At 33.2% G+C, this 15,728-nt stretch overlaps 3 protein-coding genes across 3 annotated transcripts; 1 reads left to right on the top strand and 2 right to left on the bottom strand.

The window, feature by feature from the left end:
• Window positions 1-8,640: 8,640 nt before the first annotated feature.
• EAE98_003216 (uncharacterized protein) lies at window positions 8,641-9,675 on the bottom strand (the record flags this gene model as incomplete). Its single annotated transcript, XM_038950836.1, has 1 exon — window positions 8,641-9,675. One exon carries the CDS (start codon window positions 9,673-9,675, stop codon window positions 8,641-8,643), a length of 1,035 nt encoding a protein of 344 aa, XP_038813365.1.
• A 1,764-nt stretch (window positions 9,676-11,439) lies between these two features.
• EAE98_003215 (uncharacterized protein) lies at window positions 11,440-12,318 on the top strand (the record flags this gene model as incomplete). Its single annotated transcript, XM_038950835.1, has 2 exons — window positions 11,440-11,615; window positions 11,664-12,318. 2 exons carry the CDS (start codon window positions 11,440-11,442, stop codon window positions 12,316-12,318), a joined length of 831 nt encoding a protein of 276 aa, XP_038813364.1.
• Window positions 12,319-13,972: 1,654 nt separating this feature from the next.
• EAE98_003214 (uncharacterized protein) lies at window positions 13,973-15,362 on the bottom strand (the record flags this gene model as incomplete). The annotated part of the gene is made up of 3 exons (XM_038950834.1): window positions 13,973-14,658; window positions 14,721-15,130; window positions 15,187-15,362. 3 exons carry the CDS (start codon window positions 15,360-15,362, stop codon window positions 13,973-13,975), a joined length of 1,272 nt encoding a protein of 423 aa, XP_038813363.1.
• Window positions 15,363-15,728: the final 366 nt, after the last annotated feature.

Here is a 15,728-nt window from a genome sequence, read left to right as displayed (position 1 = left end):
AATACTTTTAATTAAACTATAGGAGGGATTATCTCCTAATATAATAATAAAGATTGCTTACAATCAATTGCTTGTTTTTTGTTAAAATATAGTATAGCTGAATGTAATTATAAGATTTATAATAAGAAGCTACTAATAATTATTAAGTTCTTGAAAAAATAAAGATCTGAACTATATAAAACTTAAAAACTATTCGAGATTATCACTGATTATAAGAATTTGGAATACTTTATATTAACAAAGATATTGAATTAGAGGTAAATAAGGTGGATGGAGTTTCTCTCGAGATTCAACTTTTGTATTATATATCGATTAGGCTATAAGGCAATTCGCTCTAATGCTTTTAATAGAAAGGCAAAGGATCGCCTAATATATATTAATCCTAATAATAATCAAATTAAAAATCGCTTACAAACAATACTCCCAAAACAAATATTCGATATAACTATATATAAGAATTTTATTAAACAAGCGAACAATATTATAAATCTTATTGTAGCCTTTATGAATATTATTATTCCTAATATCGAAAAGCTAATTAATAATTTTATTAATAAAGTATATGATTTATCCATATTGATTATTAGTATATACAAAACATTTCAGAATCTCACCACTTGTTATTGACTACTAGCAATCAGAAAAGACTTCTGAATAGCTCTTTAAGATTACAGATTAATCAATAAATAGATATTCTACCGAAATCGATTATTCATTTTCTTATCTGTTGAACTCTATATACAAATTATTTATTAAATGTATTTAATCAGGCCTGCTGGATACCCAGACCATGTTAAGATTATTGATCTTGTTTCTTATATATATTAATGGTTTAATATGATAAAAGAAATTAAAGCTTATATATAAGCCTATTAACTATATTTTCATATAAAGTCTTTTTGTCTTATAGCTTCCGGATTCCTTGAATTCTTATTAGTTTTATTTCAATTCTGATTTAATATTTTTATTAATTATATTATATTATTACCAATCTATAAATGTTATGGCTATAAGTATAATTATATAATTACTATCGTCTATTGTTTAATAAAGATGTATTATTTTATATTAATAATAGAGCTATTTGTAAAGAAATTTGCTAATTGTTTTATTGAGAAAGTCTATTGTTTATATAATATATCTAATAATATCATATTTGACAAAAGCTTATAGTTTGTATTAATATTTTGAATACATTTTTTCGAATGCTTATTAATTACCTTAAAACAATCTTCCTTGTTTCACCCCAAATCGAATAGTCAAACAAAGAGATTCAATATTAAAATAATATTTATAAGCTTTTATAAACTTTCACTAAAATAATTAATATAACTAATTATCATTAGTAGAGTTTATATTTAACAATATTATCTCAGAAACTACTAGTATATTCCCATTTTTTACTAACTATAGTTTCCATCCGCGACTCGGAGTTGAACCCTTCTCATCTATTCCACTAAACCTTTTATATTAGTGAAAATATAAATTCCTAAAAGCTAATAAGATCATAAATCAATTCAATATTATTTTAATAAAGCTGAAAACTTTAGTCACCTAAACCATTCAGAAGTATAAAGATTATATAAATGAGATATATACTAATGCCCTTCTGTATAAAGAAGGGAATATAATATGGGTTAATATTAAAAATATAAAAATTAATTAATCTATAAAGAAGGGTAATAATAAATGGATTAGGTTTTATAAGATTCTAAAAGTTTATAAATATATCTATCTACTCCAATTATTTACTACTTTTAAAATCTTTCTAATATTCTATAATTTATTATTTAGATTGTTTTATAGCTTAATTGAATTAGTTGGTCAAGTTACGATCAATAAAGCAAAGTCCCATTATAACCAAGATTAAATCCTGAAAAAGAATAATAATATAAATAAAGAAATCAAATAATAAGAATTCGATAAATTACTCAATTATTATAATAAGAACGGATTTCATTATTAAATCAAATAAAAATATTATTTGTCATTATAATAACTAGTCAAGAATCTCAAAGGCCAGGAGGAAACAATTATTGCATTTTATCTAATAAATCTAGATAAACTGGATCTTTCTGTATAAATAAAATTCAAAAGACCTATTATTTTAAATAATTCTATACCAAATATAATTCCAAAATAAGGGTGGGGTAGGCTAAAGAAGGGTTATTAGTTGACTATAGGTCTTAGAAGAGTTTATTTCAACCCTATAACAGAAATCAGAGTTTTTTAATATTATTCTGGGAAATTTTAGATTTTTATTTAATCAAATTCGTTATTTATTTAATTTAAATATAATAATAAGCTGGTTTTATGGATTAATTCTTTATTACAATTTTATTAAAAGTTAATAAAATTAATTAGATTGTATTTTAGTTTATTTAGAATAAGTAAGCCCTAAGAAAGGAATATTATCACGACATCAACTATATTACCTTCATACCTCAAGTATACACTATTAGTATACTCTACTTTCTATAAAAAGGCCTTACCCTTCCATAGTTCTTTCATCTTTATAGTATAATATAAGTCTTTATCCGTACCTTAATAATTATAGAATTAAAAGAAATAGTTAATTATTTCAATTATTATTAAAATATTAAATTACTTTATAACCTTTTTTTTAATTTATTAATTGAAACTAAAGGTTATAAAGTTTTTTGAAAATTATTATTAATTCAATTTATAATAAATTTCAAGAAGATTTATTAATTAATATCTATTTTCTAAATATAAAAAACATTTATTTATTTTAATTATTATTAAAATCTTAAAATACTTTATAACATTTACTTCTATATATTAATTCACATTAAAGATTATAAAGTTTTATTTGAAAATATTATTTAATGTTTTTAATTTCTATAAAGATTGATTAAAAATTATTATTCAAATAAAAGAAATCTTTAATTATTAAGATCATCATTAAAATAATAAATTACTTTATAACCTTTCTCTTAATATTTTAATTAAAACTAAAAGTTATAAAGTTTTATTGAAAATTATTATCAATTTAATTTATAATAAATTTCAATAGAATTATACTAATATTTATTATTTTAATATTAAAAACATTGATTTATTTAAATTAATATAAAAATAAAAGAACACTTTATAACATTTCTTTTAAAATATTAATTGCAATTCAAAATTATACATTTCTCTCTAAAAATATTATTAATTAAATTCAGAATGAATTTAATTAAATTATATAAAGAATCAATATTCAAATAAAAGAAATCTTTAATTATTTTAATCGTTATGAAAATATTAAATTACTTTATAACCTTTATCTTAATATATAAACTGAAACTAAAAGTTAGTAAGTTTTTTTGAAAATTACTATTAATTTAATTTATAATGAATTTCAAAAGAAATTTTTCAATTGATATTTATTTTCTAAATATGAAAATGTTTATTTATTTGGATTATTATCAAAATTTTGAAACAATTTATAACTTTTATTTCTGTATATTAATTCAAAATAAAAGTTATAAAATTTTATTTAAAAACGTTATAAATTTATTTAATTTATAATAAATTTTAACAAAAGTTTATTGAATTATTTTCATCTAAATAAAGGAAATTCTCAATTATTTAGATGATTATTAAAATATTCATTTATTCAAATTTTTATTAAAATCTTAAAATAGTTTTTAATTTTTCTTTTCAAATATTAATTCCAATCAAATGTTATAAAGTCTTATCGAAAGTTAATGTTTATTTAATTTATTTTGAATTTCAATAATATTTGACTGAAATTCTTTATCTTAATATCAAAAACTCTTTATTTAACAAAATTGTTATTAAAATCTTAAAATGCTTTATAACCTTCAACTATCTACAATAATTGTAAATCAAGGTTATAAAGTTTTATCGAAAAAATATATTAATTTAATTTATAATAGATTTAAATTCAATTTATTTGAAAATCGTTTTATAAATAAAACAAATTATTCAAAATTTGATTAATTAATAAAATATCAAAATACTTTATAACTTCTCTTTTAATATAATAGTCCGAACTAAAAGTTATAAAATTTTATTGAAATATATTAATAATTCGATTTATAATAAATTGAGATAGAATTTTGTTTAAAATAATAATATAAATCAAAGAAATCTTTAAAAAATTTAGTTATTACTAAAATATTAGAATACTTCATAACTTCTTTTTCAATATAATAATTTAAACTAAAAGTTGTAAAATTTTATTTGAAATTATTATCAAGTTCATTTAAAATAAATTTTAAAAAAGATATATAAAAAGTGAGTATCTTTTTAAAAGAAATCTTTAATTATTTGAATTATTATTAAAGTGTTGAAAAACTTTATAACTTTTACTTTAAAATTTAAATCGTAATTAAACGTTATAAAGTATTTATCATTTTTTATATTAATCTATTTTATAATATAAATAATTTTCTTTTATAATATGGAAATAATAATCCTAACAAAAACTATCTTCTAAATAATGAATTTTAATTCAAATCTACATTCTTTATACTAAGAACTTTATAACCTATATTTTCTAGTAGACAATTTAAGTAATGTCAGGGAGCGATCACCTGATAGGGTATATATAGTAGATCTACTGTTCCGAACGTATTCGGAACACTCCACGCTTTTGTGGGTTAGTGGTAAAGTGGATCAACCCTAACAAGTAAAGACTATAAAGTTCTATTCAAAATTATTATTAATATTCTTTAAATAATCATTTATTATTTGAATTGATATTTTTTTAATTCAAAACTTTATAACCTTTCATTTATCATATCAAAAGAAAGAAGAAGTTATAAAGTTTTCTTACATTTTGATAATAATTTCATTTATAATATATATACAAACGGTTATTCAAGACGAAGAGTTTATTCATCTTATAAGTATATACTTTAAAGATTATAAGACTCTATGGATGAGGAACTTAAACTCAGAGACTATCAAATTATTATACTATAAATTTTATCTTAGAGTATATTTCGTCGTTAAATCATCGTTAAATGAGTACTAATATAATAGCCCTTTTGTATAAGCTCCCACCATTAGGAATCATTCTACGAAAACAAATTTTAACAACAAGAAAAATACTTACTAGCGATGGGGTAAGTTCAAAAAGCATGTAGAAGTTTTTTCAAATGAATAGGGTTCAGTGTCGTCGAGAAATAAAAAGATGGGTGCTAACACTTATCAAGTGCGACATCATTATTCGACTCTACTCATTGGAGAGAGCCACTATTAAAAAGAAAATCAATCACTGAGTATATCATAACCATATAGAACTATATTCTATCAGGAGAAGTGCTATACGTAGCATTGCCGTCGTGGAATAAAAGGAGGGGTGCTTGTTTGTCCATTACTATGAACTTTATTCGACAAACTTTGAGCTAGGAAAGGTTTAAATCTCACATTTAAACCTTTGTGGATCATGTGAGAGACTTCAAAGATCAGGTACACGTATTTTCAAAGGGAAAGCTGTTCTTTCCGTTGAGATATTAACGAGTGACTGTTCGGCTTCTATATGTGGTTTCACCTGCATCAAAGTTACAATTCAAAACCATTGATATTCAACAAAATTGATTACCTTCCGAGAATCACAATACTTGGAAGAATAATCCGGTGTACTCAGATCCCTCAAAACACTTGTCATTGTGAAGAAATAATCAAGTCGGTGCTTGCCAATAATGACCCAATTTGTCTTGGTACCCAATATTCATCAATAACAATGAGTATATCAATCACAAATCCATCGAGAAGATTCAGAAAACTCGAGAAATGTCGCAGTATGTTAGTATTTCTTCCAAATCATCGTTGTCATCGAGGAACAATTGTGTGTGTCCTCGACCATGCAGCGAGAATCGATCATTGCGGGGGTCGAAATTTCGGATCGCAATCACAACACATAAATAATACTCTGCGGAGGGTACTGAAGTTTATTGGATTGTTACGTATATAGATTCATCAATTCAATCTTCGTCGTCATCGAGAATTAGGCAAGTGAGTGCTCGACCATAGAGCAGAATTCAATCAACCCTAAAAACGAAATTTGGAAAATTGACCAAAACACATGATTAACGCTTCACCGAGGGTACCAGAGCTATTTGAACTGTTAGTGACATACTTTTATAGCTTCGTTATTCATAATCATCAAGAAACAGGCAAGTGGGTGCTCGAATCTTACTTCGAGACTGAATTTGCCCGAAATCATTTTTCTTCAAATGGAGTTGAGCAATGAAAACAACATACACTGAGGGCTCTTGAGCTTCAATGACGAGAAGTAGCCATTTCTTATTGTTATATCAGAACTTATCGTGGAGAAATGATCAAGTTCGAAACGTGTCTCGCTGACTGAGGATGATTATCCACCAAATTTGAGGTCCTCCAAACTGGCTCGATCACGTCACAACGGTGCTTCTGAAGATCTCTCAATCCCACGAATCACAACCGTGTAGTCTTCGATTGCATAACTATGATCTTCGTCATGTAATTAACGAAAACGTAATGACTAAGTTCAGTCAGACATCAACACACAGTACATTTCTGATTTTTGAAAATAAATCAAGTTGTAATATCAAAATATCTCAGAGTGTACTAGATTCTTGTAGACCATAAAAAGCCAAGTTTTATCCTCGTAAATCAAGCCGTTATCTTGAAATCGTTAAGTGGGTGCCCCATCTCCTCACTCGTAGCGAGAAGTTTCTCATTTGGGATTTTTGAAAAGCTATCGAGAGGCTAGCAGCAACCCATGCGAGAGGTTTGGAGTAGCCCAGAACTAGAATGAACCAATTATTTTTATTCTCTAACAACCCACTGTCGCGCAACCGTTAAGTGGGGGCTACTCGTCTTTATTTGACTAGAAAACTTTCAAAGTGAGATTTTCAAATGTGCTTTAACAGCAAAAAGAGTTGTATGTGAGAGGTACCACTTACTTGAGAAGTAGAACGACCATCTTTTTATTACTTTCCAATCATCCACCGTCGCTTAATTGTGAAGTGGGTGCTTTGCATTCTTACAAACTGAAAAATTTCAAATTGAGAATTTTGAAAGGCCTTCGTTAGGTAAGTAGATATATCCGTGAAGGTTTATTTATATCTCAGAAGTAGAAATAGCTATTCATTATCACTTTGCAACCATCCACCGTCGTGTAATCGACAAGTGGGTGCCTGACATCAAAATTGACATGATCTCAGTCGGAATTTGAATTTCACATACTATATCAGAATGAGGCTTCGAAGTTCCCCTGACAGTAATTTGTTACTCAGGTCTTCTACGGAATCATTAGAGTAGTCATATCTATCATCGTCGTCCTACGATCATCAAGTTCGGAAGCTACGCAGCTTTGATGATAAGTGTTCTTCGAGAAACATATTTCTCAATTGCCAAGTGATCAGACTAAGACTTACCACGGACGGTACCTAAGTATAGAGAACATCTATGACCTATATTTCATCTTTTAACTCCTACGCGTCATTGACAAACGTTGAAGTTCGACATCGTGTTGAAGCCGGAGATGAAAAGTCAAACTTTGAAATTCGGAAGATGAAGTAAAGAAGGAGCTTATAAGCACTATTAAGACATTATGTGAAGCTAAGGGACCATCTGAAAGTTATTTTTAAAGGTTATAGCCAAGCTTACCACGAAATCTGATTTTCGCGAAAACCCAAAATTCCATTTCTTCAAATACCAAACTTCGCAACGGAGACAATTAATATAGAAAAAAGTATACTCTGAGGGTCCCTCATCTACTAGATTGTCTTTACATCAGCTTTGACAATGTTGACTATTGACGTCGTCGAGAAACTTTGAAGTTCGGTATCTTTGGTTTCTCTTACCCAAATCCCTTACAAGCTTTCGAAATCTAGAAATGGACCATAATAATAGAAAACTACATCTCTTAAGAATCATGAGAGCTCTGGAACTCAAGTAGAGTTTTTGTTTTTCCAATAATAGTCATCCTCATAACAAACGTATTCTTATCCCCCCAAGGAAGAAAATGGTAACTTAACGATAACTTAATGACGACGTTAGGTATCACTAATGTAATGATATCATAAAGATATAGAAGATTAATGTTCAATATTTCATACTCTAGGATCTATCAAAAAACATGTTAAACTTTCATTTTTGAGCAGAGGGCGCGGGGGCGGTTTCAGGACATCAATGTTAGCTTTACGGATTCTCCACCCCGCGATAGATATAAGGAGCAATCTTCAATCTTTATATCTTCTTAGTCTTAATTGAATCTATCTAGGGTGTTTTATAGTTTAAATTTCATTCTCGTCGCGTACCGTCGGGGGAAGCATGAGGGAAGAGTGTATAATGGACAATGACTTTACCTAGCCACGGTGAGAAATTCTTTCATTGCTACTTAAGGTACATAGTTTAGTATCAAAGTAGCTTTTAAGATACATGGAAAGTTTCACCAAGTACCAGGCATGATCATATTTAAAATCCAACGTTAATTCAATAACTAGTCTCTAAATAAGTAAAGCCGCTCTTAATTGAGCCGCCCCACGCATCATATTTATGCCTTGATATCATGTAACTTCCCTTTATGCATTCATTTTATGGCTTATCCGAACTTCATCCATTTAAAATTTAGAAATCAAAGATCACCCTCCTTTCCATATTCTCCAAATTTCCCTAACCAGAAATATCATCTTCACCTAAAAGATTAGCTAAAATGCCTCCTTCCATAATTCTCCTATTGGCTTCCTTTTGAATGTCGCCTGTCTTTTTTAACTCCCCGTGGAATACCTCAGCGTCCCTGCAATTTTCATCCTCAATTTCCTCCGCAGTCTGATTAGTTCTCGAAATGGTTCCATCACTGTCCATATCGTAAAAGTCATTAAACTCATCGTATTTGAACAATTGATGAGCGGTACTCTCATCCATGGTAGTATCGATGGATGCAACCGTACTGTCCTTGTACAATGGAACAATAGCTTCTTCCCAAGAAAGGCCCTTGGTTCTTGGAGCAGTAAGCTTCTTGTGAGCTGTCCAATAAGACTTAAGTGTTACAAGTGCTCTAAACCAATTCTCTCTCGAATGGAGTTCATTTGGCGACGTTGGATTGTCCTCTGGGAAATGATCGGGGTAAGTTTTGATGATCAAATGCATGGCATGAAGATAACATAGATACCCTGGATTTTCATCCATGTTACCCACTCCAAGCATTTGATGGGTAATAGGAAATGTGTTGCCGGTGACAAATCCAATCAATCTTGGGTCAAGATCTTCGATTTCTTTAAAGATCGTTTTGGTGGTGAAGTCCTTCTCCGCTGGGTTGCTAGCGTTCTTGACGGGGCATCCGAAGGCGGTCTGCTTTGCCGTATACCATGGAGTTAAAATTCTCGGAAGGTTTTGGGGCTCCTCGAGCCATTTTGTAAAAACAACGTTATCCTGGAAGCCAAGATAACCAGCAACGTGCGCAGCATTTTCATGCAGGAGGCCAACGACAAGCACACCCTTGGGATTAGTGCTTGCCTTCTTGATAAGAGCTTCTAACTCCGCCGCGGTAAGGTTTTGTTTTTTGGTTGGAACACAGTAATTGAGGTTGTTCTTGATGCGAACTTCGTAGCATCCTGGAGGACCAATCACTTTAGAAAGATCGGGCCAGTCAAAATAGGTCTGTTCGACCGCATGCCAAATATCGACAGAAGAGTTGCTCCAGCTCATCTTGAAATGATTGGCTCCGATGTCCTAAATTTAATCTCAATTAGCTTCTCTGTTCTCTTACGTGGATTGTGGATATTTGAAAGGGGTACTTTGGAGCAGTTGGGAATTGAAGATTTTCAATGCAGCTTTTGGTGCCGTGACGGAGTTGGAAACCTCCATTCTATCAGAATTGGAGATACCAAATCACCGCTACTATTCCATAAACATCGGAGATCCTCAATTGAGTCTTTGCTACCGTGAGAGGGCTGGAAACTTCCAAAATCACCGGTATCAATCCATCAAAGTGGAGATCCTCAATCCATTCTTTGCTACCGTGAGAGGGCTGGAAACTTCCAAACTTGCCTTTGATGACTTGATGAGGTTAAAAACAAGAGCAATTTGCCCGAAAAATGATTCAGAATATCCCAGAAACTGCTACGAAACAGATCCTCAGAAAATCCGCCATATTTCAATACAAAATTGCCCACAAGATTGCGAAAACTTCGATTGAAATTTCTCCCAATCCATCAAAAACAAGGCTTCTTGAAGATTCAAATCCCAAAATCGGGCGCAAAATGGAATAGAAATGAAAGGAAATATGGAGGATGCTGCAAAGTTGCAGTCAAGCGTGGATAAAGGGATTTCAAATGTGATTTGGTAGGGTAAAGGATAAATTTTCAGTTTCGAAAGCGCTGGTTTGAAGATATTGAACTTACTTTGATTTTGAGATCGCAGAACTAGGCAATAAAATCTTGGTGGAGCTCTACTGCGAATGGAATAAGAGAAAGAGTAACAAAGCTTGAAGTTCTTGGTCGTCACCCTGAAGTTTGGGTGGTGTTGTTGTTGTTGTAAAGGTTTAGAAAGTTTAGGAAAAAGTTGGGAGAAAGACGAAGAGATATACTCGTCGTCTCTGCGGGGTAAAGAAAACCTTTCTTCAGAAGATGAGAAGATGATGTGAATGGAAAGTGAATATTTCCCAATTAGAAAATTTTTCTTCAGAAGATGATGTGAATGGAGAGTGAATATTTCCCAATTAGGAAGCAACGATGCTGTCGAGACGCGTGACCTGACCTCGCTAAGCTTTGCCGCCCACTAGTGTATTTTCCATATCCAAATCTTTCTCAACTTTCTGATTTCTTTTCTTCTTCTCCATTACAACTTATTCTCCTATTTTCTTACTCCCGTAGATCAGCAAAGGACCAACTGACTCCGGTCAGCAAACGCCCCTTCCAGTCATCATACAATCTTTGCTCCTCGCTTTTTCTGCTACTTTTAACTTCCTCGATTCTACCCGCCTTGCGGCTCCAAAGAGAAGTCTGGATCAGCAATATCTCCCGATCTTATTATCCATAATTTTCAGCCTCGGTGCGTCAACAGAGCAGCTTCGGAACACCCTTTTGTCATCTATTTTACTGACATTGGGAAATTCAAAGAGGTGTCTCTACAGATATATCCTGAAGATCGCATAGAGCTCCACATAGAGTTCTTTTTCCATTAGAGATCGATCTCTTTCACTTCCCACGTACGTCAGAAAGGCTTCCAATCACCCCCTGTTGCTCATTTTCGCATCTTTGATTCTACCTCACTTCCTCATCATGTCATTCGTTAACTCTTTGAACTATCTCTAGGAAGCCCAGCGCTCATTCCCAGCCTTATTTGTCCACTCACATCAGTTACTTTCCTGGATTATTGAATCTATCGTTAGGTCAAGTAAGTCATTAGATATTCATTTCTAACTGCCGTGATTCAGCAAATAGAACTTACTGACTCTTTCTTTCCTACAGCATGGCACCCGGAACCGACTCCCTCACATATTTTTTTGCTAAAGGCAACAAACTTGAAGAAGTAAACTCTATTCTGTTTTCCGGACACAAAGCTGGCAATGCGTATTCGCATTTTTCAAACTTCTACATGGAAAGCTTCGAAGACGGCAGTGGGATTACATACAGTTGCGGAGAAGCGTGGGTACAATCATCATTCTTTTAGGATCATACTGACATCCAAATTAGATACTTTCAGGCTGGCAAAGCTTGGCAGGTCCGGGACATAGACAAATTTGCCCAGATCGCCCATGCTAAGTCTGGTTACGACGCCAAGAGATTAGGAAACGAGGTGAAAGGACTGGATGTCGCTCGTTGGAACAAAAGTTCGTCGTATGTGATGAGAAATGCGTTATATCACAAGTATCGCAACAACCAAGCAAAGAGAGAGGACCTCATCAATACGGGTAACAAATGTTTGGTAGAGGCCAAGGATGACCTGGTTTGGGGTAGTGGATTGAAAACCGCCGCGCTTACATTGAGTACACCAATATCTCAGTGGCCTGGCGACAACAAATTGGGTGAAGAGTTGATGAGGGGTCGAGAATACTTTAAATCACTGCAGGAACAACCAAGAACTCTCGATTCTGTTGATAAGGCAGATGAATTTGCGCGGGAGACAAGTCAGGAAGATCATACCATGACGGAGGAAACGATAATACTTCCAAAGAATGAACACCCCAAGCGATGCGAGAAAGGAATTGTCGATCCATTCGAGGAGATCGAAGTCTCAAATGAATCAAATGAGAAAAAGAGAAAGTTCGACCAAACTTTAGATATCCTTGTAGAGAAAAACAAGGCTTTGTTGAAGAGAATGAGAGCAGGTAAAGGCTCTGAGGATTGAGATGGGAGAGGTTATTGAACTTGCAATCTATTGATATGGTTACTTAATGATTTTCGATGGTTTATTTCATTTTCGTCGATATCCAAGAACTTGCGGTGGTTGATTGCGTTCTAAAAATGGTGGATCACATAGGTCCTGAGGGTTTCAACATCTATGGTTTAGATTTCGAACTCTTTGGTTTTCTTATCAGATAATGTTGGGAAAACTCCACGCTTTGTGGCTTTCCATTTCACGCAGATGTTTCCTTGAATTATAGAGCTCCCTTTAATTAGCAATGCATTCCGATCAAATGATGAAGCTTTCCAGCACTGATTGTTTACCATGCAGGTGAAACGTGATGATCTTTCCTGGCTATGGTGACTTACCAGTATAATTCCGTGCTTTTCTTTAATGATGGGGGAATATAAAACTCAATGCATCTTGGTAATAGACTAGCAGCCATCAGATCTTTTTATGATTCTACCTAAGTAGCTAGGTAGATAGTCTTGGAGGTTAGCTCTTATAATAAGAAGGAATAATAGTATTATAAGGATAGTGGAAGATCTAGTCAGTTTTAGCTTAAGGGATAAATCGAATATATAGAATAAAAGTTGAATTGAAGTTAATTTAGAAGAGCTAGGCTGAGTTGAGATGAAATTACTTGCTTTTTTCTAGAATTCCTTTAAAGAATATTCTAGGTTTATATAGTTTATAATAAAATTTTAGTATATTTTATATTTATAAATAAAATCGATTTAAATTGTATCTTATAGAATCACTTTAGATAATAAAAAGAAAATACAATCAATCAATTTAACGAGATTTTTTATATATTTCTATCTAATTCTATTTTATTTTATTTTATTATAAATTAATTTAATAAGAGATATTATTATATAACTATATAATAATATGATTTTATAATATAAGATTATATTATATATATATTAGTCATCAATATATCCCTTATTTAATAAGATATTAGTAAGTGATTTAGTGGACTTATTATGAATCCTCACAGATAGCTACATCACATAGTGGATGTTGCCCGTGATTTATGATTCTCGGGAAACCGCTAGATTACCCCGCCATCTACACCGCCTTTGACCCCGCTTTTGAAAAAAAAAGGGGAATTGACCTGTAAATCATAAAGCGACCGTCACCGATATTTGAGTGGTGTGTTTAACCGACTATAAAAGGTGGAACTTTCTGAAGAGAAAATGGATTCTCTTTATTTTCCAACTTTCATTCACTACTATCAATAAGTTCTGCACCCGAACAGCGGGAACTTTCTCTCTTTTATCTTCTGGAAAGGTCTAAGTCTCACATTAACCCCGTTCACTTGCTTAGTAGTGGAGGATAAATCATCCTGCATCTGTTTAAACCCATAGATTTGTGAGAATTCATCATAAACTTTTAAAACTAACTAAATTTCTTTGACTTATGCTAACCGCTTACTTTAGGATGGATGCTTCCTATGTTTGTTGAATAACGAAAAATAGTAGAAATCCCTAATACATGAACGACAAATGATCTAACCATCAAACGTCTTGATGTAACTAATCATTCGCATATCCCTAGAAATCATCTTCAGTGTCTACCAATACCTTGGTTTTGCTTTCGCTTTCACCTGCCACTGCAGCCTTTCCACGACCCAGAGAAGTTGTTGAAAGAGTTATTCCGAGTGTTTCAAGACTAGCAGCAAATCTTGACTTTTTGATGTCTTCGATGCAGAATCAGCTACCTTTTGTTTCTTGGATGAATTTGGACCAGCATTCTCTCTAGCCTCTCTCTTTGATGACTTGGAAGGAGTTGATGTCACTGGTGCCTTACGAGGTGGGTCTTGCGCTGGCTTGGGGGCGCTCTTGACTGGAAAATTCTGAGCACGTCGTCTCTGGTTTTCTTTCTGCCTCTCTAGCATTAGGTCTTCTTCTCTCCGGACGAGCTCTTCGAGTTGGAGTCGTCTTTCGCGATGACTCTGAATTTCCAGAGCTAGGTCTGTATAGGCTCTTTCTTCCTCTGCTAACATTTGATTTTCCGAGATTGGTTCTACTATCCTATCCGCCTTGGACTCGCCGGTCTTGTCTTTGTCATTTCCGATGGTCGGATTATGGATAAGAGTCTCGGCCTCAACATCGCCAATATCTTGAGTAAGTGTAAGGTGCTCTCCTTGTGGACCTGGATCGGGAGTTGGTGCAATGGGTTCATCGAGATCCATGGGCTCAGGATTCTCATCTGCTTGTGGGTCTTGCGCTGGACCTGTGCCTGGGTCGACATGTGGTGCCGGTACTGGTGAGGGTTCGCGACTACGCGGAGGTCCATTTAAAATGGCAGCATCCGCCACCGCAGGCGCACTGGGCACTAAATTCGATGTCAGAAATGTATGCTCAAGTTCTTTTTCGGTACACGGACATTAGACTTACCTTTTGCCGTGCTGCTAATGCCTGATGAAGGATTACCACCTTGTAGTAACTCTCTAAATTTTAGGCGGATCTCCATCAACTCGTCACCCAATTTATTCTGTCCAGGCCAATCGCAAATTCTCGTTTTGGCGGTCTGAGTTTTTTTAAGTCCTGAGCCCCAAACCATATCCTCTCTTGCTTCAACAATCAACGCATCCCCAGTGTTAACCAAAGCCTGGATCCATGATTTCTTGTGGCGGAATTTGAAGTGGAGGGCATCTGCCATCACAAGGCTGGAGATCTGATTCCACTTCTCGACATCAATCTTCATTTTGTTTCCTTCTATCTTGGCTTTGAGAGGGGTGTATTTGATCAACTTGCGGAACAAAGCTTTGTCTTTCATCATATAAGCCTTTCCCGCTTGAAGATAGCTGCGAGGTATGCATTAGTCAAAACCCAAAAAGATCAAAGCGAGGATGTTACGAACTTCTCTGACGAGCGGTAAGTGTGTCCACTGTCATCAACAAAAGGCTCATCCCAAAAGTTCGAAAGCCATGGCCACTCCCCACCAGGACTTGCACTGCCAAATAAGAGTGCAGTTTTGGGAACTTTCTCAGCCCCTTTGGCATAAAATATGGTGTGAGAGTCAGGACTTGGAGCCATTTTTATATAACAAGATATCTAGGACTTGGTTATTATGAGACAGAGAAAGTAACAAGTTCTGAATATAGAAAACCAGTGAGTGGGGCGGCGACGAGGCTTCGCGCGGTTGAAAATTCATGAACCCATCGACGCTTCCTAATTAGGAAACCATTCACTTTTCATTCACTTTTCCCCTCAATAGATTTGACTTTTACCCCGCGCGAGCCTGCAACTTTGAATCTACCTTTTTTTTCCCTCTCAACTTCTCCCCATATTTCTTAACTTTTACAACAACAACAGAGACTTGACAATCCCTTCTCTATACCTTTTAAAAGAATCATTCCCCATTTTTATTCAGTCGGCACACGTACAAACTGTACTGCAACG

The sequence above is a fragment of the Botrytis deweyae genome (genome assembly GCF_014898535.1).
Source record: "Botrytis deweyae strain B1 chromosome Unknown BDEW_005, whole genome shotgun sequence".
Lineage (NCBI taxonomy): Eukaryota > Fungi > Ascomycota > Leotiomycetes > Helotiales > Sclerotiniaceae > Botrytis > Botrytis deweyae.
This window is presented reverse-complemented; position numbering and strand designations above follow the sequence as displayed.